This window comes from Schistocerca cancellata, chromosome 3 (genome assembly GCF_023864275.1).
Source record: "Schistocerca cancellata isolate TAMUIC-IGC-003103 chromosome 3, iqSchCanc2.1, whole genome shotgun sequence".
Classification (NCBI taxonomy): Eukaryota; Metazoa; Arthropoda; class Insecta; order Orthoptera; family Acrididae; genus Schistocerca; species Schistocerca cancellata.
Window position 1 is genome coordinate 48,314,937 of NC_064628.1, and position 27,105 is coordinate 48,342,041.

At 40.2% G+C, this 27,105-nt stretch overlaps 1 protein-coding gene across 4 annotated transcripts in view; it reads left to right on the forward strand.

The window, feature by feature from the left end:
• Nucleotides 1-328: 328 nt before the first annotated feature.
• LOC126176927 (centrin-2-like) overlaps nt 329-27,105 on the forward strand; it is a 160,843-nt gene continuing 134,066 nt past the window's right edge. For 2 of the 4 annotated variants that reach the window (XM_049924118.1, XM_049924117.1), the window contains exon 1: nt 329-547. In XM_049924118.1, coding sequence (XP_049780075.1) covers nt 545-547 — 3 coding nt within the window. In that variant the 5' untranslated portion in view covers nt 329-544. The remainder of the gene's footprint in view (nt 548-27,105) is intronic. The other 2 variants (XM_049924116.1, XM_049924119.1) reach the window with 1 other exon arrangement.

The following is a 27,105-nucleotide window of genomic DNA, read 5'->3' on the forward strand; positions in this document are numbered from 1 at the left end:
ATTTTTGTATTTTATTCCTGTCATAACGATATAATACGTCATCGTTGTCACCTCTAAAATTTAAATCTTGTGACATGGCACATATCCAAACTCACCATATGATAGCAACTTTGATGTATTGCATCACCAACACTGCAGCCACTTATTGGGTAAATTTCCGCCGACGATCGTGATTCATATGTATGCCGACTGGTAATTGTAGCGTCGAAACAGAAGCTTCTCATTAACAATGTTGGGGTCACGGAAGTCCAGAGCTGCCAGAACCTAAGTTCCTTGGTAATAAATTTGTTTATTGGTTGCCTCGGTGCTGGACACTGGTACGGTATAATAGTAGCCGACTGTTTCTACCGCTGATTAGGATTCGCCTTAAATCGATATAAGCATGAGCGTTGTAGTCGCTCTGTTGGCTCCTAGTGGCGCGCATTTTTAAAACTCATAAGCCGTAACTTCCTCTGAAAGAACCGATTTCCTTCTTCAGTCATTCGTCTATTACGAGTCGTCGAACTGCTCCAGCATTTGAGTTTGGTGTTGGCGTTTTAGAAATATGGTAAGTATCTGCAGGGTATACCACAATTAATAGCGAAAACTGACGAGCTGAAAATATACCATAATATAATTATTCACAACTACTAATACAAAAATATATACATCGTGTGTCACAATTAACATGGAAAATTGACAGGAGTGGAAGTATACCATAATCGGAGGAAAAATGTTCCAATAAACATGAATCACGAAACAAACTGCCAGGCAACTGCCAACATGTGGTTAAAAGCTGCCACCGACTAGAGTATTTCTTATTGTAATATTTGATACAGATATATTTGAAACATAAACCTCTCGATGAACTCTCCATCTATAGTAACTGAATTTAAATTTAACGCCATGTAACGTGCTGATGTAATAAGCGCTATTATATTTCTTGTTAAGTAGGCCATGGGTGAAGCTCAAGCACAATTAGATGAAGACTCAATCAAAGATTTTACTTTTGCACCAACGTAGACAATATTTCATACTAAATCAATGGCAGCTCGTAACCACACATTTCCAATATCTTGCAAGTGGCTCATATGCGGAATCATGTTTATTGGAATGTTTCTGCTTCTATTCTGTTATGTTTTCATTATTATCAAGTTTTGAGTGTTAATTATGATACAAATGTATATGTCCATGTGAACAGTTGTAAATTTTTCCTCGCTGAAGAACTATTATATGCTAAAAATGGACTCTGATGTAGGCCTACATCAGTAGGTTGGTAAATTCACGTTTAGGATTTGGAACCAGACCCCTTCCCTTCCGTCAACTAAAATGTTTGTTACTGCACTTCTGCTTACAGATGTTCGCCTTCTTTTTTATCATAAATTTATCCAAGAATGACTGGTGGAAAATAAGAAAAAATGGATCGGCTGAATCAGCAATGAATAAAATAGAAAACAATGAAGAAACTAGGAGGAAGAGCTGACAGGGGGCATTCTGAATGAAAACAGATGTCAGTAGACCTTACAGGATAGTTAATGTGTCTTTCTTAAGACTGCTTGCTGGTAGTTAATTATATATAGGGCCTATGTAATTTGTTGTCACTATAGATTGACATTTATCCAGTGTGAAGTTATTTTTCCTTCCCCATAAAAATAGAATTGAGACCAATGGGGTAATCCTACACTGATCGTCTGAACAAAAGCATAAAGCAATTGTTATAACTATTCAGTTTCTCAGGACCAATAATGATACACATGAAAATAGCATGAATTTTTTCTGAAAGTGGTTATAATATAAAAAAAAAAGAATTGGGGAGTTTATCAACATATGAAAACAGGGGGGCACAGAGAGGAATGAACTTTTTTTAGTATAAATAGTGGTATTTACAATAACAGAACAAATAAATATTGCTGAATAGTTCATGGAAGGGTTATAGTGTGCTAACAAATGATGGTGATTATGAGAGAGAATAACGTAAGAGCAAATTTCAGTTTATCGTAAAAACTTTTTATGGTTGAAATATGTTGAGTATTAAGTGCAATAGCTTTCTGGATGGGAGATGCAGGCGTAAGTAATGGAGGGAAAGAGACTTTTCGATATTACTATAACCAATGCATTTGTTTCAGTAGCTACAGCAGTGATGGTAATACCAAGCATCCCAAAATTTTATGAAGTATGGGTGTAGAAGCGTGGAACTGCAACTCTGCTGGGGAACCAGTAGCTATTTAATGATGGGAAATTGATCACCAGTCAGCAGCAACTTATTACCATCTAACCACTAGAGGGCGAGCTCACAACCTTACTATTGTATATGGCTCATCGAAACAAGGGATTCGGTCCTGTGCTGTTACTTCAAGCAATTATAGAAGCAAGGATCCATCATGAGGCACATTACCTTAGTGTAGCAATAACAATGAATTAAACAAACAAATTAATAAATACACTGAGAATATTAAAGTAAAAATGTTAAGAATATGATCCCATAGGATAATAATGTGGATCAAATTGAGGGATTGTTACTGACTGTGTATTTAAATCAAATATAGATTTTTTTCGAATGGTGGCCTCACACAGGTTGTTATGAACACAATATAGAAAGAGAAATAAAAATGAGTGATGTTGCAGTCTGTCCACTGGCAGAAACGAATGGAAACTAAAGGCATGGCGCCATACAACAAATCACGTAAACTTCATAAAAATTCTAAAGTTTATCAGGTGCACATAGTTCCTTATACAATAGCATAATTCACCCCTGCTGGAAAGTTCAGTCACTGTTAGGCCTACTATGGGTCTATGCCTACTAGCACTCAGTCACAGAAAATTAATAAGTCATAGGTCTCTAGGCATGCGGGCCTTACCAAACCCACCTCTCCAACCAAGAAACCACGAACCTCACTTTACCTGCCTATTTAAAAACTTGGTCATGTGACACTGTTTGACTCAGTGTATAAACTTAAAACTTGACCGCTGTTTGTAAGATTACATGTATTACAACATTTATACATTTCAAACATATGTTACATACACTTTTCAGTGATAGGCAGTCTTATATTGCATTATACAATTTTACACATTGCTAAATAACTGGCTTTATTTAAATGTCGTATACCAGAAATGAAGCTGAAGGAACCTGGTCAAGTGGACGACTTTATACAGCTTGGTGTTGCTGTTGCATGTTATTCAAATTTCAACATTACAAATATTATGTTACCAAAATTCTTAATAAACAACATTAGTATAATGGGATAAATTACTCAGACTGATGCAAATTATTAGTGTCATGTGTATAAATCTTTGTTTTGACATTATTCGGTAAATTATTTATGATAATGTTTGTATTTATGTAACAATAATAAAAATGCGGTCATTCTCTATCTGGCATCAAAACCTATCCAACTGCTTGCCATAAGTATATGTTGCATGCCTATAACATATGTTATAGATTTAATAAACGATTTTTAATATACGACGGTAATCCCAAAAGTAAGGTCTCCTATTTTTTTTATAAGTACATAGACCTGTTTATTTCTACAATGACTTACATCAGTTTACAGCTTGAACATTTAGCTATTTTTTGACATAGTCACCATTTCTGTCGATGCATTTTTGTAGATACTGTGGCAGTTTTTGTATGCCCATGTCATACCAGCTCGCCGCCATGTTGTTCAGAAAGTTATGAACCTCTTCTTTCACCTCGTCGCCGGAGCTGAATCACTTTCCGACCAAATGTTCTATTAACCTAGGGAACAGGTGATAGTCACAGGGCACCAAATCAGGACTATAGGGTGGGTGGGTGATAATGTTCCACTAAAACTGTTACAGGAGAGCAACGGTTTGCCGATCGATGTGTGGGCGAGCGTTGTCATGTAGAATGTGTATGCCCTTGCTCAACATTTCTCTTTCCGGTTCTGAATTGCCCGTTTGAGTTTTTTCAGAGTCTCACAGTACCTGTCAGTGTTAATTGTGGTCCCAGTGGGCATAAAGTCGACCAACAATACCCCTTTCCGATCCCAAAAAACGGTTGTCATGACTTTACCAGCAGACTGTGTTTGTTTGAATTCCCGCAGCTTTGGCGAAGAAAGATGCCGCCACTGGCGTGATTGTTGCTTGGTCTGAGGTGTAAAGAGGTATGCCTAGGTTTCGTCACCTGTGAAAATTGAGTCCATAAAGTTGTCGTGTTTGGCTGCAAGGCGGTGAAGAAATGTGCGGGAAGCATCAACTCGTTGCCGCATGTGGTCCTCAGGCAGCATGTGTGTGCACACCTTGCGGTAGTTCAATGTTTCCGTTAAAATTCTGTGAGCGGTGATTCGAGAAACCTCAGGAACCAACGTGCAGAGATCATCCAGGATAATCCGCCGATCTTCACGCATGCTTTGCTCAACCTTCAACACTGTCTCCTCAGAAACTGACGGTCTCCCGCTCCTTTGTTCATCGTGAATTTCGGTCCGACCAGCTGCAAACTCTCTACACCACTTACGAACATTTTTGACATCCATGCATGACTCACCATACACTTCCCTCAATTGGCGCTGGATTTCAATCGGCGCAGTGCCCTTTGCGTTCGAACTCCGAATAACTGTACGCAATTCACACTTGGCAGTAACATCGAACGGGAGCTCCATTCTCAACGGCTGCCAAGTCAAGACTGAGCGCCTCAGTGCGGCGTGCACATGTTTAAACACAGTGCGTGAAGCACTCTTCATAACAGTGTGACCAACTGCCACACAAACAGAGTTCTGTACTTATAAAATAATAGGAGACCTTACTTTTTGGATTACCCTCGTAAATATTAAAACTTTGTTAATAATGACTTTAGAAACATAGTAATAATTTTAGCGAGCTCGGCTCACTAATATGGGTTCAGTGGTGTCTTTGAATTTTCCGTAGCATATCTGTAAGGAGTTTTAGTGTTTTCATTGAATATTCTAAGTTTCAGTTTTAACATGTTCGGTTTTTGCCTGTATTACTTCACATTTTTAAGCATACGATGGCTCCTTGTCTCCTATCACCTTGAGGTTTTCCAAGTTGCTGGTCTGCTGAGACTGGACCCACATCCATTCACAGCTTGTTGCAATAACTCAGGTATGCTGCCCAATGCATGCTCACTTACGTGGTCTGAACACTACATAGCAATCTGCCAGCTAGCCACGTACTGTTCAATCAATCTGTTTTTGAATACAGTTGCATAGTGGACTCACAGCTCATTGTGTCACAGAGTGTTGTGTGGGAGGAACAGTAATCTTTCTTTGTTGGTTCATTGAAAATTAGAATCTACATAGTATACATGAAAAATAAGAACAATAGTAAAACCTACAAAGAGGTCTTTAATGAATGTACTAGATTTCAGCAACATACGAACACCTATCAGTAGTATTAAATATGTATCCCACTACCTTGAAAAAGTAGTGAATGTTCATATGTACATGCACTAAACAAGGGAAAGAAAGGTATTAATAACTTTATAAATCTATATTTTCGAAGAAACTTTTGTGTTCTGGGTAACTTAAGGACTCATAATCTTAAAAACATTTGATTTTTGGACAATGGAAAAGCCGCAGAATGTGAGGAGACTGTTGATTCATCAGATGCATATTTCTACTTAGCAAACCCACTGATCCCTTTAAAATAAAATCCTCTAGAAGAGTGAGAGAACATGAAGAACATTTTGTCTGGATTAATAAACAGGCAAAAATTCATTTACCCAGCATAGCAATGTTAGACCATTTTTAACACCTTTTGTCACAAGCTAGTGTCACACTCACCCAACACAAAGACTATTTTCTGGCAAACACTTATAGAAATTAACATATTTAGGGAGCATATCAGAAAAATAATGGTTCAAGTAGACATGACTTTTCTCTTGCATGTAATTATGTCACAAGTGTAACATGAAATATACATTTATCCCTATATTTTTGTGTATGTTCAGATAATTGTCCTTTACCTCATACATTTGCATTTGATTTTATAATCAAGTTCCTCAGGCAAACATTACATAACTTCCATACTTTGCCTTTTATTCTTCATTAGTCTTTGTGTTAAAGAAAAGCTCCCAATCCTCCACAGCGGGATACGCCTTGCCACTGGTGCTTTCCATACCAGCCCTATGGACAGCGTACTAGTGGAGGCAGGTGTCCCTCCACTGCGGTTACGACGCCAACGTTTGCTGGCCGCTTATGCTGTCCATGTTTTCAGCTTGCCCGGGCATCCTAACTATCGTCTACTATTCCCACAGTCGCACGTCCATCTTCCAGAACGTCGGCCCAGGGCTGGATGTACGGTCGCGGTCCGCGTCTGAGAGCTTTTCTCCGGGCTTGGGGCTTTGCCTCTTCCGCCTCCTTTCCGGGCACCTCTGCATACACCCTCGTGGTGTGAGCCTCGCCCTCGCCTTTAGCTGGAATTGGCACAGAGCCCGAAGGACTCAGTCCCTCCGGAGGCCTTCCGTCGCCACTTTCTTTCCATCTTCGCAACATATCAGGGCTCTGGCATTGTTTACACTGACGGCTCGATGGTTGCTGGTTGTGTCGGTTATGCGCTAACTCTAGAAGATCATTTCGAACGACGTTCCTTGCCGGCTGGCTGCAGCGTTTACACTGCTGAGCTGGTCGCCATCTTTCGAGCCCTAGAGTATATCCGCTCCTGCTCAGGTGAGTCCTTCGTTATCTGTAGCGATTCCCTGAGTGGTTTACGAGCTCTCAACCAGTGTTTCCCTCGTTCTCGTCTGGTGATGGCTAGCCAGGAGTCCCTGCATACTCTTGCCCGTTGCGGCCGATCTGTGGTCTTTGTGTGGACCCCAGGCCATGTTGGGATACCCGGCAATGAAAATTTTGACCGCCTGGCAAAAGAGGCCACCAGTACACCATCTCTGGACATTGGCCTCCCTGAGACTGATTAGCGAGCGTTCTTACGCGGCAAAATTCTGGAGCTTTGGGACACTGAACGGTGCGCCCTGCCTTCACGAAACAAACTTCGGGCCATCAAGGAGGCTACTGGTGTGTGGCGCTCCTGCTTGCGGGTCTCTCGCAAGGAGTCTGTTGTCCTCTGCCGGCTGCACATTGGGCACACATGGATGACGCACGGCCACCTATTGCGACATGAGGACCCACCTTTATGTCGCTGCGGCTCCGTTTTGACGGTGGTCCACATTTTATTGGAGTGTCCCATTTTAGCTGTGCTCAGGCAGATGTTCGCACTGCCTGACATGCTCCCTACCCTTTTAACAGATGACTGTGCCATGGTGGACTTAGTTTTGCGTTTTATTCGGGCAGGGGGTTTTTATCATTTAATCTGAGTGTTTTTTATGTCCTTTTTGTTTTGATTCTGGCTTTTGGGCTACGATTTTAGACTGAGTTTTTAATGTGTTCTTGGTGGTTGGCTTTTCCTTTTTTTTTATCTCTATGGTCGGCCAACCACCATCACACTCTGTGTGATTTTAATTTGTTTTGTCTGATCTCTGTCTGAGTCTGTCTTGTCCTGTGACGTCTGCCGTCTTTTCTGTTGTTCGTTTTTTATTCTCTGTGGGTGATTTTAGTTTGTTTTGGAAAAAGGGACCGATGACCGTAGCAGTCTGGTCCCTTTAATCCCCACCAACCAACCATTAAAGAAAAACTAAAAAACATAAATAAACAGTACCAGCGATACTGTTGGTATTGATACGTTTGTTCCGACATTATGAAGTACTGGTACAATGTTAGATATTGGTGTTGCTACCAGTATTGCACTGTATCTGGTGTTTAAGCATCATGAGGGGGAAATATTGTTGTTCCACGAGTAGCCTCCCTTAAACTGAGTACTTGCATTTTTCGATTTAAAAAGAAACCTGATTAGGCCAGACAGAGCACAACCTGGTGGCATGGTTCAGGCTGTTGAATATTCAATGCTTCTCTAATTGTTGCAGTTTTCCCTTTGGCATTATAATTTAAATTAGCTGTGTCAGTCACCACTGTTCCTTTCCGGTAGCCATCGTGACTACATCAGATATATTATGCCAACGGTGTAAGGAAGGCCACCCATGGCTGCATCTTTGTGGCAGAATTGCAGAGCTGTGTGAGCAGCATTATGCATAGCCTAGCCTGGGTGGTGACTGAGCAGCAGATGCGTCCTGGTGCTGTGTGATGAAGGCTGTTCATGGCTGCATCTTATCTGTGGAGTGCAGGGGCAATGTCAGACGTTGCTGGTGGCAATGTAGATGTAAAACTTGTTGTGTTGGCAGAAGAGCCAACACCGTGTTATGAATGGAGGCTGAAATGCACGCGTTTTAGCTCACGCAGGCTGGCGTGAGGAGGGAAGAACTATACTGACGCGAGGTCTGGAACATGACAAGGAATGAGAATTCAGAAAGCGGACGTAATTAGTTTGATACTTAACTTTAATCCGTCTGGAACATGACAAGGAATGAGAATTCAGAAAGCGGACGTAATTAGTTTGATACTTAACTTTAATCCATTAACGATGAACGTCCCTCTTGACGGTACATGATTCACAATATTATCTGTTCAGAATACATTCTAGTAACTGAATATGGCGCCTTGCTAGGTCGTAGCAAATGACGTAGCTGAAGGCTATGCTAAACTGTCGTCTCTGCAAATGAGAGTGTATGTAGACAGTGAACCATCGCTAGCAAAGTCGGTTGTACAGCTGGGGCGAGTACTAGGGAGTCTTTCTAGACTAGACCTGCCGTGTGGCGGCACTCGGTCTGCAATCACTGATAGTGGCGACACGCGGGTCCGACATATACTAACGGACGACAGCCGATTTAGAGGCTACCACCTAGCAAGTGTGGTGTCTGGCGGTGAGACCACAAAACTTGTTGCCAACTGATGTTGTATGCCACCATCATAAGGGAGGCTGGCCGTGGCTGCATTTTCATGGCAAAGATGTGGATCAGTGGAAACGATGTCAGGCTTGCAGCCAGAGGATGATGCTGACTGGGCTGCAGCTGAGGTCCGGTGCAGCTGGAATGCTGCTGTATCCTTGTCACCGATGATGTATCCTTGGCTGTGCCACCCCAGTGAGGATTCTGGCCATGGCTCCATGTTCACACTGAAGTCACAATGTGGCAGGGCAGTATCGGGCAGAGCTGGTGGGGGAAGTGGCTGGGAATGACTAGAACTTCAGGTGAATCCTGTTGCTGCAGCATGCAGATTTTATCCTCATTGCTAAGTGATTCTCCTGAGTGGTAGGCTCCACACAATGAATGGTGAAGTTTCCAGGTAGCATATAAGCAACACTTTATTAACACAGCATAGAACACTATGTAGCTTCCAATAGATACAACTGAAATAGGTCCTCTAGTATGAACATGATGAAGCCAAGAGTCTGCAGTTCTCTGTAGTGATCTACATCATAACAGTACTCTGTTGTGATGTATTTCATGAAGGTAAGTGCTAGGCACAGGTTCACATAAATAATACCATTTGTGGATACACTGAATCTGGAGATGGCCAGCATCAGAAGAGGCAAACAATTCAAAGGCAATGGCTGGCATAATGGGGATGCTGTTGTGTATCTTCCATGGAAGGCTACAGAGATGCTGAGTACAGGGAAGGCCAGTGTCAAAGGTTCCAAGGTGATGGCTGGAAAGAGCCCCAATTGATGGGTCACAGGGCACAAAGCCCAGAGCATAAATGTGTGCTGCTTGATAGCAATCGAGCTGCAGCTTAAGTAGGCTGTTGGAGGATGGATATCATACTTTGTTGGGTGAACATGTGACTTGCAGATGCAACATGGTCTCTCTGATTGCAGCGCCACTGGTACTGGTACACACGATGCATGTGGATGAGGTTGGCTTCTGATAGAGGTCAGCATGTCAACAGACGTGTTATTGTCTGTCAACAGTAATGTTTCCAAAACATGTGGTGTACTTACAATGCTAACCGCATACTGTCTGGTGGAGGTGCGCTTGGAACATTGGAGCAGACTACCCTCTGCTCGCAGGTGTTGCATCAGAGGCATAAGTGGCTGGTGTATGGCCAAACCAAAGACTGCGTTTTATTGGCAGAAAACTTAGAAGATCAACAGATCTGCTAAAGAGAGCCCCTACACTACACTTGTCCGTCCTCTTTTGGAGTAGTGCTACATGGGATTTTAAGTGTTTCTCTTTGTGGCAGGACTTTCTCGCAAAATTTCAGTCACCAACTTTCTCCTCCAAATACAAAGGTATTTTGAGGATGCCAACCTACATAGGGAGAAACGATCATTATAATAAAGTAAAGGGAAATTAGGTGTTCATTTTTTCCATACACTTTTTGAGAGTGGAATGATAGAGAATTATTGTGAAGGTGGGTCGGTGAACCCTCTGCCTAGCACTTAAGTGTGATTTGAAGTGTTGCCATGTAGATGTTGAAGTTTAAGATAGAAGCTTCCTCTCTGAAGTTTGTGGTCAGACATGAGTTCAGGCAGACAACAAACAGAGGGATCCCTTTCTCTGCTAGGACTTTGTATAGGAGACGTCAAAAATTTAGAGATACAAAAACATTTACATTAATAAATAATAATAATATAGCAATAAAATGATATTTTTATGAACAGCTGTATATACCTAGTGAGATATTAACGAGTTGTATTCAGCTCAAGTCACTAGTTTGTCTTGCATGAATATGTCCACTGAGTGATATCATTTCAGTATAGCACCTGTTATAGCATTGTTTTTAGTGGACCTACCATCATCTGCATCAACTATTTCACTTTTAATTAATTATACATTTTCATTTCCACTTATTGAGGAACTTTGTCATACAGTTTGAGACGGTGGGTGGGAAGCTTAAGTTTTCTTCGTTTCTTGTGTTGTGTCAATAAACAAAATAATTTTCCTCAAATAAGTCCTGTTTAGTATACAAAAAAATGATTATATCATAAATATATACTAGTGAGAGACTTAAAATTTGTAAGTTTCTATAAGGCCCGGTCAAAAAGTTTCCTTTTGAAAGCTGTACAGTCCAGAATTGGTATGCCAGTCAGGGAAAATGACTGTAAACATTCAGGCAATCATCCCATCGACACACCAGGTTGAAGATACCCATTTGGTAAAATGTAGAGGCCTACTTCGTGAAGAAGTCTGTAACTGCCTGCTATATATCCTCATCTGACAGGAGTCATCAACCCCTCAAGACCTTTTTTAAGAGATCAAGGTGTGATAATCATGTGGGAAGAGATCAGGCCCATAGGGCGGGTGCTCAAGTGAAGACTGGCTTTCCAGATCGACCAGCATCTTGTGGCAAATCACAAACAGCACCAAACTTGGTGCACCATTCCACAGTGGTGGTTGTCAACAGACATTCTTCATTCTCCTATCGATGTGTACCAGCATATGTCCTTCAGCAGCCAAGAAAAGAATAACAGCTCGTTTATCCTGTTTGGAGCATTTGGTAATAGTTTCGCCACAGTTCATGTTTCTGCAATTACCACTTGGATATTGGAAAGACACGAATGCTACACTATCACTCACGTATATATTCACATAGAAGACATGCTACACTGCATATACGCTACAGCAATGCCCTCAAACAGAAACTTTTTGATTGTCCGTTAAAAACAATGAACAACATGGTTCTTTCAAATGTATAGTACACGTATTCTAAATGATTTGTTTCTGTATCTCTAGTATGCATACTATACTTGCCCCCCTTCTTGCAGCGGTGTATTGTAGGTCTCTAGAAGAGCGTAGCGTTCCAAAGGATTGGAAAAGGGCACAGGTCATCCCCGTTTTCAAGAAGGGACGTCAAACAGATGTGCAGAACTATAGACCTATATCTATAACGACTATCAGTTGTAGAATTTTGGAACACGTATTATGTTCGAGTATAATGACTTTTCTGGAGACTAGAAATCTACTCTGTAGGAATCAGCATGGGTTTCAAAAAAGATGATCGTGTGAAACCCAGCTCGCGCTATTCGCCCACAAGACTCAGAGGGCCATAGACACGGTAGATGCCGTGTTTCTTGACTTCCGCAAGGCGTTCGATACAGTTCCCCACAGTCGTTTAATGAACAAAGTAAGAGCATATGGACTATCAGACCAATTGTGTGATTGGATTGAAGAGTTCCTAGATAACAGAACGCAGCATGTCATTCACAATGGAGAGAAGTCTTCCGAAGTAAGAGTGATTTCAGGTGTGCCACAAGGGAGTGTCGTAGGACCGTTGTTATTCACAATGTATATAAATGACCTTGTGGATGACATCGGAAGTTTACTGAAGCTTTTTGTGGATGATGCTGTGGTATATCGAGAGGTCGTAACAATGGAAAATTGTACTGAAATGCAGGAGGATCTGCAGCGAATTGACGCATGGTGCAGGGAATGGCAATTGAATCTCAATGTAGACAAGTGTAATGTGCTGCGAATACATAGAAAGAGAGATCCCGTATCATTTAGCTACAATATAGCAGGTCTGCAACTGGAAGCAGTTAATTACAGAAATTATCTGGGAGTACACATTAGGAGTGATTTAAAATGGAATGATCATATAAAGTTGATCGTCGGTAAAGCAGATGCCAGACTGAGATTCATTGGAAGAATGCTAAGGAAATGCAATCCGAAAACAAAGGAATTAGGTTATAGTACGCTTGTTCACCCACTGCTTGAATACTGCTCAGCAGTGTGGGATTCGTACCAGATAGGGTTGATAGAAGAGATAGAGAAGATCCAACGGAGAGCAGCGCGCTTCATTGCAGGATCATTTAGTAATCGCGAAAGCGTTACGGAGATGATAGATAAACTCCAGTGGAAGACTCTGCAGGAGAGATGCTCAGTAGCTCGGTACGGGCTTTTGTTGAAGTTTCAAGAACATGCCTTCACCGAGGAGTCAAGCAGTATATTGGTCCCTCCTACGTATATCTCGCGAAGAGACCATGATGATAAAATCAGAGAGATTAGAGCCCACACAGAGGCATACCGACAATCCTTCTTTCCACGAACAATACGAGACTGGAATAGAAGGGAGAACCGATAGAGGTACTCAAGGTACCCTCCGCCACACACCATCAGGTGGCTTGCGGAGTATGGATTTAGATGTAGATGTAGATGTTAGCAGAGTTTTCATACCATGCCCAATATGCTACTTTTGTGTGTCCATGTCAGTTGCAGTGATAATATTTGCATTGCAAATGCGATGTTCCCCAGTTTATTAGCTTTGGTAGAGTTGGTGAAAGGAGATCCCTGACAGCGTGCAGTGCTGTTGCTAGTTTTCAACTGGAAAGAGCAAATAGTTACAAGTGGAATCCTGAAGCATTAACATAGGGATTTATACAAAATTGCAATACATGACTGGTTCAGGTAAGCCCATGAAGCAGCTGCAGCAAGCCCCCGGTAGTGTCGGGCATCTTCTTTCACCAACTTGAGTATAGGTACTCAATTTGTGTCTGCCAGGTCAAATTTTTATTAAAATTTAATCATAAAAATGTGACTGGGTCAGTTTTTTCTCTACCTTTGTTGCTGTGATAATCTTAATCTACTTACATTTTGACTGGTTTTGGACTGCATTATGTGAGTCTTAGGTATATTTAGATTCAATTCATTTAGCTGACACCAAATTTCTAAACTAAGGATATTGATCAGTATTTCAGGATTTTTTTTCTGATTCTTGATTTTCAACCAATATAGAAGCATCATCTGCAAACAGAATTGATGGGGAGCTGATAGTTAATGACAAATAATTAACTTAGAATCGGAATAGGATTGGATGTAGTATGGAGCCTTGAGGCGCATCCTCAGGTGATATTTTCCAGTCACAATAATAATTTGCCCCATTTAAAGTAATGATAACTCCTCCTTTTCTATTCCATAAGTAAGATTTAAGCCCTTCTAGGGCATGGCCTGCAATGCCATACTTGGCACTGCCCCTAATGTCATACTCGCCAAGTTTGTAAACAAGCAATGCACAGTTTACAGGATTAAAAGCCTTTGCAAGGTCACAGAAGATTGTATTAGTTCACATAAGGTATCTCAAATGCTGAAACAGCAGAAGAAATTTGTCAGATACAAGTGTTCTGTATATAAAAAGAACCTTGTCACACATTAATTCAGAGACTACCAATCCCAGCTGTTCCCCATGTAGAGATTCACAAAATTACAATATTCTTTCACAGCAGACAAAAATTATTCGAGGAGAATCATTTTAACCACACATACAACCTGAGAAACAAAGAGAATTTTATGCTTCAGACATACTGATTGAAATTATGAGTATACACACGGATTCCATGATATATAGGGATGGAAATGTGCAATAAAGTAACAGCAAAAACATACTTAACACGATGCCAGAAAGTCTAAAAATAAGGCTGCACCAGATTCTGTGGCACAAAATGTTACTATTTGGTGGATGGACTTGAAAAATCTGTGGCAGCCTTGTTTTTATATTACCTGGCTTCACATTAAATATGTTTTTGCCTGTTTATTTATTATATATTTTCATCTCTGTATAGCCGGTAATTTGTGCATATACACTGATCAGCCGACCACTGCCCACCATGACGGATGCTGCGTGGTGGTGTTGCGGACATGTAATGTGCTAACAAAAGTATGCATGTGGAGCAGACATGGACAGGGGATCACCCTAGTGGAGATATGGTCTGTAAATTAGGAAATCCATTAAGATAAGTGACTTTGGCAAAGGGCAGATTATTATTATACAAAGTCTGTGAACGAGTATCTCAAAAATGGTGAAGCTTATCGAATGTTCACATGCTACTGTCATGAGCATTTACAGAAAGAGATCGAAGGACAGTGAAACTACCGCTAGGCACTAAGTGGTTGGACATCAATTACTCTTCCTAGGATGTGCGGTTCAGAGGTTTTTCTGCTCTGTAAAGTCGGATAAATGGTGATATGTGGCATCTCTGCCAAAAGAGCACAATGCTGGTGCACACACAAGTGTTTTGGAGCACATCGTTCATCGTACAGTGTTGAATATGGGGCTCTGCAGCAGACCACATGTTCATCTGTTGACCCAATAACATTGTCAATTATGGTTTTAATGGGCATGGGACCATCAGCATTCAGCTGTCGATCAATGGAAACATGTCGGCTCTTTGGGAGAATCACAGTTTTGCTACAGTAGGTCAGTGTTTGTCTCCACAAACACCGTCATTGAATTGAATGGCGTCTCGAAAACTGCAGCACATCACCAATGTAGACTGGCAAGAGCAGTGTTATACTGTGGGAGACATTTTCCTGCACTTGCACGAGACCTGGCACGGGACCTGTGGTAGTAATTGAAGACACGCTGACAGCTGTGAACCACCTGCATCCCTTCACATTTGGTGTCTTCCTTGACAGCAATGTCATCTTTCAGTAGGAGAATTGTCCATGTCTTGGAGCCAGAAGCGTGCTACAGTGGCTTGAGAAGCATTGTAATGAGCTCATGTTCATGTTTGAATGACCAAATTTGCCTGATATAAATTGTATGGAATCCTTTTGGGTCGCTATCGGGTGCCATCACAGTGTACGCAAATCAGTGGCCTATTATTTACACAAACTGCATGACCTGTGCGCAGACATCTAATGCCACACACCTCCACAAACCTATCAACAAACTGTCGGATCCCTTATACACAGAATCAGTGCTGTATTTCATTCTAAAGATGGACAAACAAGCTATTAACCAGGTGGTCATAGTATTTTGGCTCATCAGTGTAATTTCAATTGGTGTGTGGGAAGCATGAAATTCTCTTTGTTTCTCATGTTGTGTGTTTGAATAAAATGATTCCCCTCAAATAATTTTTGTCTGGTATGCAAGAATATTACAGTTCTGTAAATGTGTAGGTAGGAAAACAGGATATTTAGTTTCCGAAATAATACACGAAGTGTAATGCAGCATTCGATGAAAGTTTCTTGACGTACTATAGTAATATGTAACTTACTTTTAGATGTCCTTTGTACATAATTCAAGGAACAGTAGCTAAAATACTACAGTTTTGTTATATTAGCTACTGCTACTTGCATTAGCTGCTCTATGTTTATCGTGAAGTTTTATTGCTGCAAATTTTTTGATATGTGTTCTATACCAGAATTACACTCCTGGAAATTGAAATAAGAACACCGTGAATTCATTGTCCCAGGAAGGGGAAACTTTATTGACACATTCCTGGGGTCAGATACATCACATGATCACACTGACAGAACCACAGGCACATAGACACAGGCAACAGAGCATGCACAATGTCGGCACTAGTACAGTGTATATCCACCTTTCGCAGCAATGCAGGCTGCTATTCTCCCATGGAGATGATCGTAGAGATGCTGGATGTAGTCCTGTGGAACGGCTTGCCATACCATTTCCACCTGGCGCCTCAGTTGGACCAGCGTTCGTGCTGGACGTGCAGACCGCGTGAGACGACGCTTCATCCAGTCCCAAACATGCTCAATGGGGGACAGATCCGGAGATCTTGCTGGCCAGGGTAGTTGACTTACACCTTCTAGAGCACGTTGGGTGGCACGGGATACATGCGGACGTGCATTGTCCTGTTGGAACAGCAAGTTCCCTTGCCGGTCTAGGAATGGTAGAACGATGGGTTCGATGACGGTTTGGATGTACCGTGCACTATTCAGTGTCCCCTCGACGATCACCAGTGGTGTACGGCCAGTGTAGGAGATCGCTCCCCACACCATGATGCCGGGTGTTGGCCCTGTGTGCCTCGGTCGTATGCAGTCCCGATTGTGGCGCTCACCTGCACGGCGCCAAACACGCATACGACCATCATTGGCACCAAGGCAGAAGCGACTCTCATCGCTGAAGACGACACGTCTCCATTCGTCCCTCCATTCACGCCTGTCGCGACACCACTGGAGGCGGGCTGCACGATGTTGGGGCGTGAGCGGAAGACGGCCTAACGGTGTGCGGGACCGTAGCCCAGCTTCATGGAGACGGTTGCGAATGGTCCTCGCCGATACCCCAGGAGCAACAGTGTCCCTAATTTGCTGGGAAGTGGCGGTGCGGTCCCCTACGGCACTGCGTAGGATCCTACGGTCTTGGCGTGCATCCGTGCGTCGCTGCGGTCCGGTCCCAGGTCGACGGGCACGTGCACCTTCCGCCGACCACTGGCGACAACATCGATGTACTGTGGAGACCTCACGCCCCACATGTTGAGCAATTTGGCGGTACGTCCACCCGGCCTCCCGCATGCCCACTATACGCCCTCGCTCAAAGTCCGTCAACTGCACATACGGTTCACGTCCACGCTGTCGCGGCATGCTACCAGTGTTAAAGACTGCGATGGAGATCCGTATGCCACGGCAAACTGGCTGACACTGACGGCGGCGGTGCACAAATGCTGCGCAGCTAGCGCCATTCGACGGCCAACACCGCGGTTCCTGGTGTGTCCGCTATGCCGTGCGTGTGATCATTGCTTGTACAGCCCTCTCGCAGTGTCCGGAGCAAGTATGGTGGGTCTGACACACCGGTGTCAATGTGTTCTTTTTTCCATTTCCAGGAGTGTATTTATGAAGGGATATCAAAAAGTAAGTTTCACATTATTGTTGCAGGCCAAGTAACTTTTATTGCATGCTGCACTACACTTCAAAGTGACACAGATTCATTACATTATTGTTCAACACAATCTCTAGGGCTCTGTAAATAATTGCAGTAACATTCTTCCAATCGTTAAGTTCCTCAATAATAAAAGTCTGCTCCTCGGTCATGGAGCCATTCAACAGCCTCTGTCTGAATGTCTAAATTGCTAAGCGTAAGTTCCTCAATTGCTTGGACATTGTTGTCTGTGGTCGATGTTGATGGCCTTCCTTGCTGGTCAACATCACCCACATGTGTGCAGCCTTGGTCAAATTGTTGGCATCATTTCACTATTGGTTCATGTAGTGGCAGAGTTTCATGATGACTCTGTGTGTGATTTAGACTTTTGCTCACAAGAATCACACTGTCCCATGTACTTCAACAGTGCAGTAAGTTTCCAGTTGATATGCAGTTTCACTCGCACACGGTTTTGAACCTGTTCTTTGTACGGCAGGAAATCCTAAACATGTTCTCTCTTCTTGCAATGCACAACTGTTATAACACAGTGGTTTTAGAAAGGGACAATATGTGTAACTTACTTTCTGAAGTCCCTACGTATGTTATGAGACTAAGTAACAATTTACTTAATTTCCCTTGTCTAACAAAGTGCTTATTTTCTCATCAAAACTGTTTATTGCATCTATGGTGTTCTTCCTGTGTTAAAAATTAAACTGATTGTTTACTATAATGGAATATTTTGCAATAAAATTTTGGATGTGCGTAACATCTTGTTACTCAAATGCTTTAGATATCACTGGGAGAATTGACATAGGATTATAATTTTCTATGATCCCTTTTGATCTCTTTTTGAAAAGTGTCTTAAATTCAGTAAACTGCAGTATCCATGGAAATCAGCTATCTTCAAAATATTGATTAATTACTTGAGTTAGAGGGTGTACAATTATGTAGTGTCTTTCTTTAACGATTTCAGTGGGTATTTAATACCAGCCAGCCAAAATTTTGATTTTTAATGCTAAGGTTACATTTTCTGCACCCTTCATGGAAACTCGAGTAAATTTTGTAGTGTTCAGAATTCTCAGTAAGACCAAAGAGATTTACTTTGTTATGATAATGTGTTACACTGATATAAGATTATGTTAAACGATGGAAAATCCCGGTCAGAGTATCAACAATAATATGAAAAGGATAGATTGCTATTCACTCTAAAGATGACAAATTGAGTTGCAGACAGGCACGATGCCTGGCGATGTCTGTTTGCAATTCTGTGTGTCATCTTTATGGTGAATAGCAACCTATCCTTTTCATAATAAGATTTTGTTACATTTATAAAGAAATCATCGAAGCACTCTGATATTTTAATCAGGCTTCCAGCAGTGTTTCCTTCAATGTTGACTTTTGTAATTTCTTGGTTACAGTTGGTTAAGATTTAATGACTGATCACATGGCTGTTGCCTTATTTTTATGGTTAAAATTATCCTGCTAATTGGCAACTATTTTGCTGCCTTGACAACCACTTAAGTATCTTTACATATTATAATAAAAATGTACGTATGTACCACATCTTCTCCTAAATCATTTCATAGATCACCTACCTTACATAGGGGTAGGGGTTGGGAAGAAAACAGGATGACAAAGGAGCATAATGCCTATTCAATTTTAGTTCTTGCATGACAGCTGTGCTTGGCAGATTGCATCACAACTGCTACGTGCGAAACTCAGCTTGCCGTTTTCTTACGTGATATACTGTGAACTATGGATGAAGGGCAATAGGCAGATTCCATATTTCTAGATTTATGGAAAGCATTTGACACTGTGGGCCATTGCAGGCTGTTAACAAAGTTATAAGCAAATGGAATAAGTTCACAGAAATATGACAAAATTTCCAGTTGGTGTGATGAGTGGCAGCTAGCCCTAAATTTGGAAAAATGGAAGTTGATGCAGATCTACATCTACATCTACATTTATACTCCGCAAGCCACCCAACGGTGTGTGGCGGAGAGCACTTTACGTGCCACTGTCATTTCCTGTTCCAGTCGCGTATGGTTCGCAGGAAGAACGACTGTCTGAAAGCCTCCGTGCGCGCTCTAATCTCTCTAATTTTACATTTGTGATCTCCTCGGGAGGTATAAGTAGGGGGAAGCAATATATTCGATACCTCATCCAGAAACGCACCCTCTCGAAACCTGGCGAGCAAGCTACACCGCGATGCAGAGCGTCTCTGTTGCAGAGTCTGCCACTTGAGTTTGTTAAACATCTCTGTAACGCTATCACGGTTACCAAATAACCCTGTGACGAAACGTGCCGCTCTTCTTTGGATCTTCTCTATCTCCTCCGTCAACCCGATCTGGTACGGATCCCACACTGATGAGCAATACTCAAGTATAGGTCGAACGAGTGTTTTGTAAGCCACCTCCTTTGTTGATGCACTACATTTTCTAAGGACTCTCCCAATGAATCTCAACCTGGTACCCGCCTTACCAACAATTAATTTTATATGATCATTCCACTTCAAATCGTTCCGCATGCATATTCCCAGATATTTTACAGAAGTAACTGCTACCAGTGTTTGTTCCGCTATCATATAATCATACAATAAAGGATCCTTCTTTCTATGTATTCGCAATACATTACATTTGTCTATGTTAAGGGTCAGTTGCCACTCCCTGCACCAAGTGCCTATCCGCTGCAGATCTTCCTGCATTTCGCTACAATTTTCTAATGCTGCAACTTCTCTGTATACTACAGCATCATCCACGAAAAGCCGCATGGAACTTCCGACACTATCTACTAGGTCATTTATATATATTGTGAAATATAAGTAGGAAGATCACACCCGTAATGTTCCGATACAGTTACCTCGTTTAAATACCTGGGTGTAACATTGCAAAGCTATACAAGATGGAATGTGCACATGAGAACTGTGGTAAGGAAGGTGAATGGTCAACTTCTGTTTATTGGGAGAATTTTAGGACAGAATGGTTTACCTTTAAAGAAGACTGCTTATAGGATGCTGATGCGACCTGTTCTTAGCACTGCTCAAGTGTTTGGTATCTGTACTGGGTTGGACTGAAGGAAGACGTTGAAGCAATTCAGATGTGTGCTGCTAGATAGGTTACCAGTGTTACGGAGATGCTTCAGAAACTCAAATCGGAATACCTGGAGGGAAGGCAACATTCTTTTCGAGTAACACTATTGAGAAAATATAGAGAACCGGCATTTCAAGCTAATTGCCAAACAGTTCTACTGCCGTCAACATACTGTGCACATAAGGACCATCAACATAAGATATGAGAAATTAGGGTTCATACGGAGGCATATACACAGTTATTTTTCCCTTGCTGTATCTGTAAGTTTAACAAGAAAGGAAATAACTAGTAGTTGTACGGGGTACCCTCCGTCATGTACAGTATGGTGGCTGGTGGAGTATCTATGTAGATGTAGATGTAAATGTAGATGAATGTTCATAAATTACCTGCTGAGGGATGAGCCTGTGGTAACTCGTGTGATTCATAGGTACACCTTGTAACGATGCTTTATTCTTGAATGTTACCTAAATTAACTCAACTTTGCCTGGAGTTCATTTGATGAAAGAATATAACAGTTTCCAACTTCACAAAATTTATTGACAACTGAACTGCATACTCGTCATGTTAACAAAACACTGACTGACATACTTCACAGATCTCTTTGACTGACTTACAAAACAACAACTAACTGACTGACATTTGCAGCATCGCTGCTTTGCTTTATGTAGAATTTTAACAATAAATTTCAAAATAACCCATTATTAATTTTGTACAATTTTGATGTTACAATTAAAATTTACAAAACGTAAAGAAACTGATGATGTTACAGCCGAATAAGGTATAAAATACAATATTAATTGACATAATTTTTATAGTATTATCATTAGTTTTAAATATGACAATTGATCTGAACTTTAATTACAATAATGTCTCTTGTATTATTTTAGCTACATAATTAATTACAGTTTGGATTTGGTTACTAACATTCAATGACAGTACAAATCTCGTGCTTTATCCAACTACATTTGTAATACATAAGGCCTCAAATTCTGAAAATAGGAAAGTTGTGTGATGTAAACAATTGGAGAGTTAATTAGAAATGTAATTGCAAAGGATATTAATTACAGAGGAGGACATAAAAATAGATAAAAAATGAAAATGCATCACTTAGTAATAATTTTTAAGCCGTTTATCAAGATAATGAGGTTCTCTGTGTCAACCCACCAATCATCTGCAATTAAGGTAATTAGAGGTGCCAGCCACTTACGCCAAAATTTCCACAGCCTCTTAACATTTGTTACTAAATATCTCTTACCTCAACTTCTCAACTAGGTTTTTGATTTGGAACCTGTACATAGTTTTGTTAACAACAACAATCCATAGACAATTACAATAGTATACATCCTTCTAGAATATTAAATATGTGTTTACAAATAATAAACTGTATTTTGGCAAATTGAACTGAATAATGCATCCAAAACACACACAAAAGTCTCCAGCAAGCACTGAATTGTCCGAAAACCACCCGGATGCATAAAGAACGGTGTTGCTAAAAACCACCTACCTTCTATAAGTGTGGGGGTTATCACTTGCAATATGGAAACCCACCCCTACGGCTGAGGGCAGAGGTGATATAAAAGCCTAACTCAGGTAGACCTGGAGCAGTTTCAGTCGAATTTGGTATATACATTGTGATGTCATCTGAAGAGCGAGGTGTCAAAGTGAGATTGGTACCTCTCAATATAACTGCAAGAACAGATAGTCACTGCAAGCAGCATCGATGAATGAGCGCCACCAGTGTAGCCACGCTGAGAAACATTTCGCTATGCTTCAACGGATCTTTTACTAATGGCTGAGTGTAGTAGCATTCAGCTCAGTCTGCGATCATCGAGTAAGATGACAATGCTGTCTTCTAATAAGCCAGCTATTTGATCACTGTATTAGGCAGAGCACTATGTGAAAGTTATTGTTAGATATAATCTGAATGAGAGACTTATATTTTGTCTGTATCAAGTCATATGTCATTGTTCATAGACAGTTGGAAGTACTTATGATATTCCTGTGGAAATGAGTTGTGCAAAGTAAAGTAATGTTATAATAAGGTGAACTAATATTTTTCATGTTATACTATCTACTCGGTCTCCTCCTGAAGCAAACCGAAGAACACGCTGTTGTACCGAAGGAGAGTATTTTCGTCTGATACAACTTACATGATTCATTTTTGGTACAAAAGTACTGTGGGAGTAGGATACCCCTACTACAACCTGTTGGTATTTCTTTCATTTATTTAGTTGACTTGGGATACTTTAAAAGCATGAAGTCCAGTTTGTTTCTTATTTGTGATGTTCGGTCTGTATACCAGGTCGTGAGAATCAGAAATACATATGTGCAATATATGTGATGTATTGGACATTATGAAATGTTCAATATTGCTCAATAAGAACTGTCATGATGCCAGATTTTGCATATTTTTGAAACACGTATATATGATTTCTTTCTCTAAACCAAATTGTCCAATACAAAAGTACCAATAGCAGAAAACTCAGTAGTACGTTTAGTTGCAATAGCAAAAGTTCAAAAACTGCACATTTCCTTTTATCTCAAATTCTAATGTTAAAAACTAATTTCATAATGTGGTTGTACTTTAGATCACAAAACCATGTAATTGTTGAAAGCAAAAAACCTTACTATAATCAACAAGTTAAGTAACCCTTTATTTCTTATATTGTCCAATGACTTATACAGATCAATAGTGTATGTGACACGCTTGCTGTCAAAATAAAGAAAACAATGCACCATTCTGCAAATGCATCTGTAATCAAATAATATGTGGAAAGTAATAAAAACTCAATTTTTTATTATAAATTAACCTATTTAACAAATCTGATAATAGGTTATAAAATAGAAAGCTGGAGCTACAAAGGCAACCATGTTTATTGTACACATATCCAAATTTGCTTGGGCTCCACATCAGTAGAAGCCACAATTTTATCTCAAACTTTTGTGCAAAGAAGTAAAGTGCAATAAACATCAAAGTTTAATTACAAGCCTGGTGTCACCTATATTATTTAGAGAAACTCGCTCATAAGATTTCTCTAGGCACCAAAATACAGACAGACCCCCTTCCTTTCCCCTAAATCAATGTGAAGGACTACATCACAAAATTAGGTGAGTGTTTTTGTTGCCAGGTTATATGTGAATAAAAGTCTGTCAACCTCAATTTGAAGTGACAAACACTTGTAAAAAGTTTGTCATTTGAATTTGGAACATATAATCTTATTTTGATTACTGGTTTGGTAGTAAGTGTATATCACAACACATATGGGGGTGAATCCATAGGTAAAAAGCTAGTCATTTTATAAATTCTAACATATCCACTGAAATAAGTATTTCTTTGATGTTTTAATTTTTTGCTCAACTGCCTTTTCCTTACATTGAAATTTTTTGCCCTGAGTGAGCCACTTTATTTATCACTTTACTACTTCAGTTTTGTGACAAATCTGGTGGATTCTTTCAATCTGTAATATTTTTTTACTCCCAAAAATAAACATTTTTTTTGCAAAGTATTATCTTATTTTCAATACATTTACCGTGTGATATGTGACATGTACATGGAAATCTCAAATTCTTGTTTAGAGCTAATTTCACTGGAATTTGTTATTAAGTTCTTATATGAAGTGTTTTTTATCTTGTCTGTGTAATTAATTTTCATTAGGGCACTGATTTCTTCCTTTCCCATGTTTATCTCACTTATAACTATGTTCCATGCAGCTTTACGTTTGTTTTTAGAATTTAAAATACACTCTTCATTTGCTTTCATTTTTGCTGCTTTAATTTCAGATTTGTATATTTTTCGTAAGTTTATATACCTATTCCTGTTTTCTTGACTGCCTTCAATTTTGTCCTTCAGTGTGAGTAGAAGAATTCTGATTTTATTGAGGTGTGGGGTGTGCCACTTTTTTGTGTGTTGTGGTTTATGCATATTGCTAGGGTTACCTCTCTTAGTGATAAGAGAACAGTTATTGTCTAATGTATTTTTTTATTGTATATGAATGCAGAAAAGTTTTCATTTATATCTTTGTTGATGGTTAGTATTCCAGCCCCTTCTATTCTACTCAGTTAATTTCTCATTACTTCATTGTTCTCTTCCTTGAGAACTCTATATGTTGTTAGCATCCTGGTATCATCAAGAGTCAGATTTCCAATTTTGAGCCATATGGCATCATGGTCAGATAGTCCTCATTTGATGGTACCGCACTCTACTTGATTCCTACAGATAAAGCTAATTATATTGTCAAGGCATGCCTCCATCCTGGTCGGATTTTCATTTAAGTTCTTATTCACTGATCTTAAGATAAATAGGATGTGTACCTAATGTGAATTAATCTGGGTAAATTTAAGTCCCAAAGTCAAAAATGGCAATTGGATGCTTTTATAGACTGTGTGGATCAGAAGCTGTTGTAAAGTGCTTCAGAGAGAACTTACCGAATACCATTAATGATTTTCCTGGTGCTGCCATTGTAGTATGGAGTGACTTCAACTTGCCAGATACAGATAGGGAGTCACAGTATCAAAACTGGTGCCAAGACAGGGATTTGTGTGACAATGTTATGAATGTCTTTTTCGAAAGTCACACCAAACAGATAGCTAGAGAACCAACTTGTGTAGGTAACATCTTAGGCCTTCTAGCAAAAGACAGACTTGAACTTACCAAATATATTTACATAGATGAAGACATCAGTGATCATAAGGCTGTAATAGCAACTATGCTATCTGTTGTGCAAGAAATGTTAAGAAAGGTAGGAAATGTTTTTGTATAGCAAGAGTGACAGGATACAAATTGCAGAGTATCTGAATATTCAGCATCAAGTATTCATTACTGAGGACAAAGATGTGTAGCACAAATGGAAAAAATTCAAAAGCATTCTTCACTGTGCCTTAGGCAAGGATGTTCCGAGCAAGGTCTTAAGGGGTGGGAAAGACCCACCGTAGTTTAATAGCCATGTTAGAAAACTGCTATGTGAACAAAGGTAGCTTCATTACAGATTCAAAAGAAGTAAGGACTTAGCTGACAAACAAAAACTGAACGAAGCGAAAATGAGTGTAAGGAGAGCAATGGGAGAGGCATTAAGTGACTTTGAAAGTAAGATTGTGTCAACTGATCTGATTAAAAATCCTAAGAGGTTTTGGTCTTAATGTAAAATCAGTAAGTGGTTCAAAATCCTTTATTCGTTCGCTCAGTTACCATACTGGCATCAAAACAGAAGATAGCAGAGAGAAGGTCAAAATATTATATTCGGTCTTCCAATATTGCTTCGCTGTATAAGATCGTAACACAGTCCCTCCTTACAGCCATCATACAAATGCCAAAAAGACAGGTACTGAGAAAACCAGCTGTGGAACTGAAAGCAACTATGATTACTTAATAGTGGAAAGGCATGAGGACCAGATGAGATACCTGTAAGATTCTACAAAGATTATGAGAAAGAACATGCTACCCTTTTAGCAGCAGTTGATTGTAGTTTGCTGGAGCAACGAAGGATATTTGGCAACTGCAAAAAAGCACAGATCATTCCCGTTTTCAGGAAAGGTTGTAGGACAGATGCATAGGTCTATTTTGCTGATGTAAGTCTGTTTTATAATTATGTAACACGTTTTAAGATCAATAATCATGACGGTTTTGGAGAATGAAAATCTCCTCTATAAAAATCAACATAGGTTCCGCAAATGGAGATCTTTTGAAATGCAGCTTCATCTGTTCCTCAATGAGATCTCTAGCGCTGTAGACAACAGCACTCAGGTTGATGTCATGTTCCTTGACTTCAGGAACGCATTTGACACAGTCCCACACTGCTGTTTAGTGAAAAAAATACGACCTTACCAAGTACTGGACCAGACCTGCAACTTAATTCAAGACTTTCTTACAGACAGAACTCAACATGTTGCTCTTAACGAAACAAAATCAACAGATGTAAATGTAATTTGGGGAGTGTGATAGGGCTGTTATTGTTTACAATGTATATAAATGACATAATAGAAAGCATCAGAAGCTCTTTAAGACTCTTTGCAGCTGATGCGGTTGTCTGTCAGAAAGTAGCAATGCCAGAAGATAGCACTGATTTGCAGAATGACCTGCAGAGGATTGATGAATGGCGCAGTCTCTGGCAGTTGATCCTGCACATAAATAAATGTAACATATTGCATGTGCATAGGAAGAGAAATCTACTACTCCACAGTTACACTATTGATGACAAATTGCTGGAAACAGTATTTACCAAAAAAATACCTAGAAGTAGCTGTCCAGAGTGACCTTAAGAGAGATGACCACATAAAGCAAATAGTTGAAAAAGGAGATGCAAGATTGAGATTCATAAGAATAATTTTAAGGAAATGTAACTCATCGTTGTAGGAAATGTCATGAAAGAAGCTTCTCTGACCAATTTTTGAGTATTGTTCATCTGTCTGGGATCATTACCCAGTAGGACTGATAGAAGAGAGAGAGAAGATTCAATGGAGAGTGGTGTGTTTTTTCAAAGGAGTGTTTAATCAGTATGCTCAACAAACTCCAGTGGCAAATGTTACAAGAGAGACATTGTGCATCAAGGAGAGGTTTCTATTGAAATTTCAAGAGA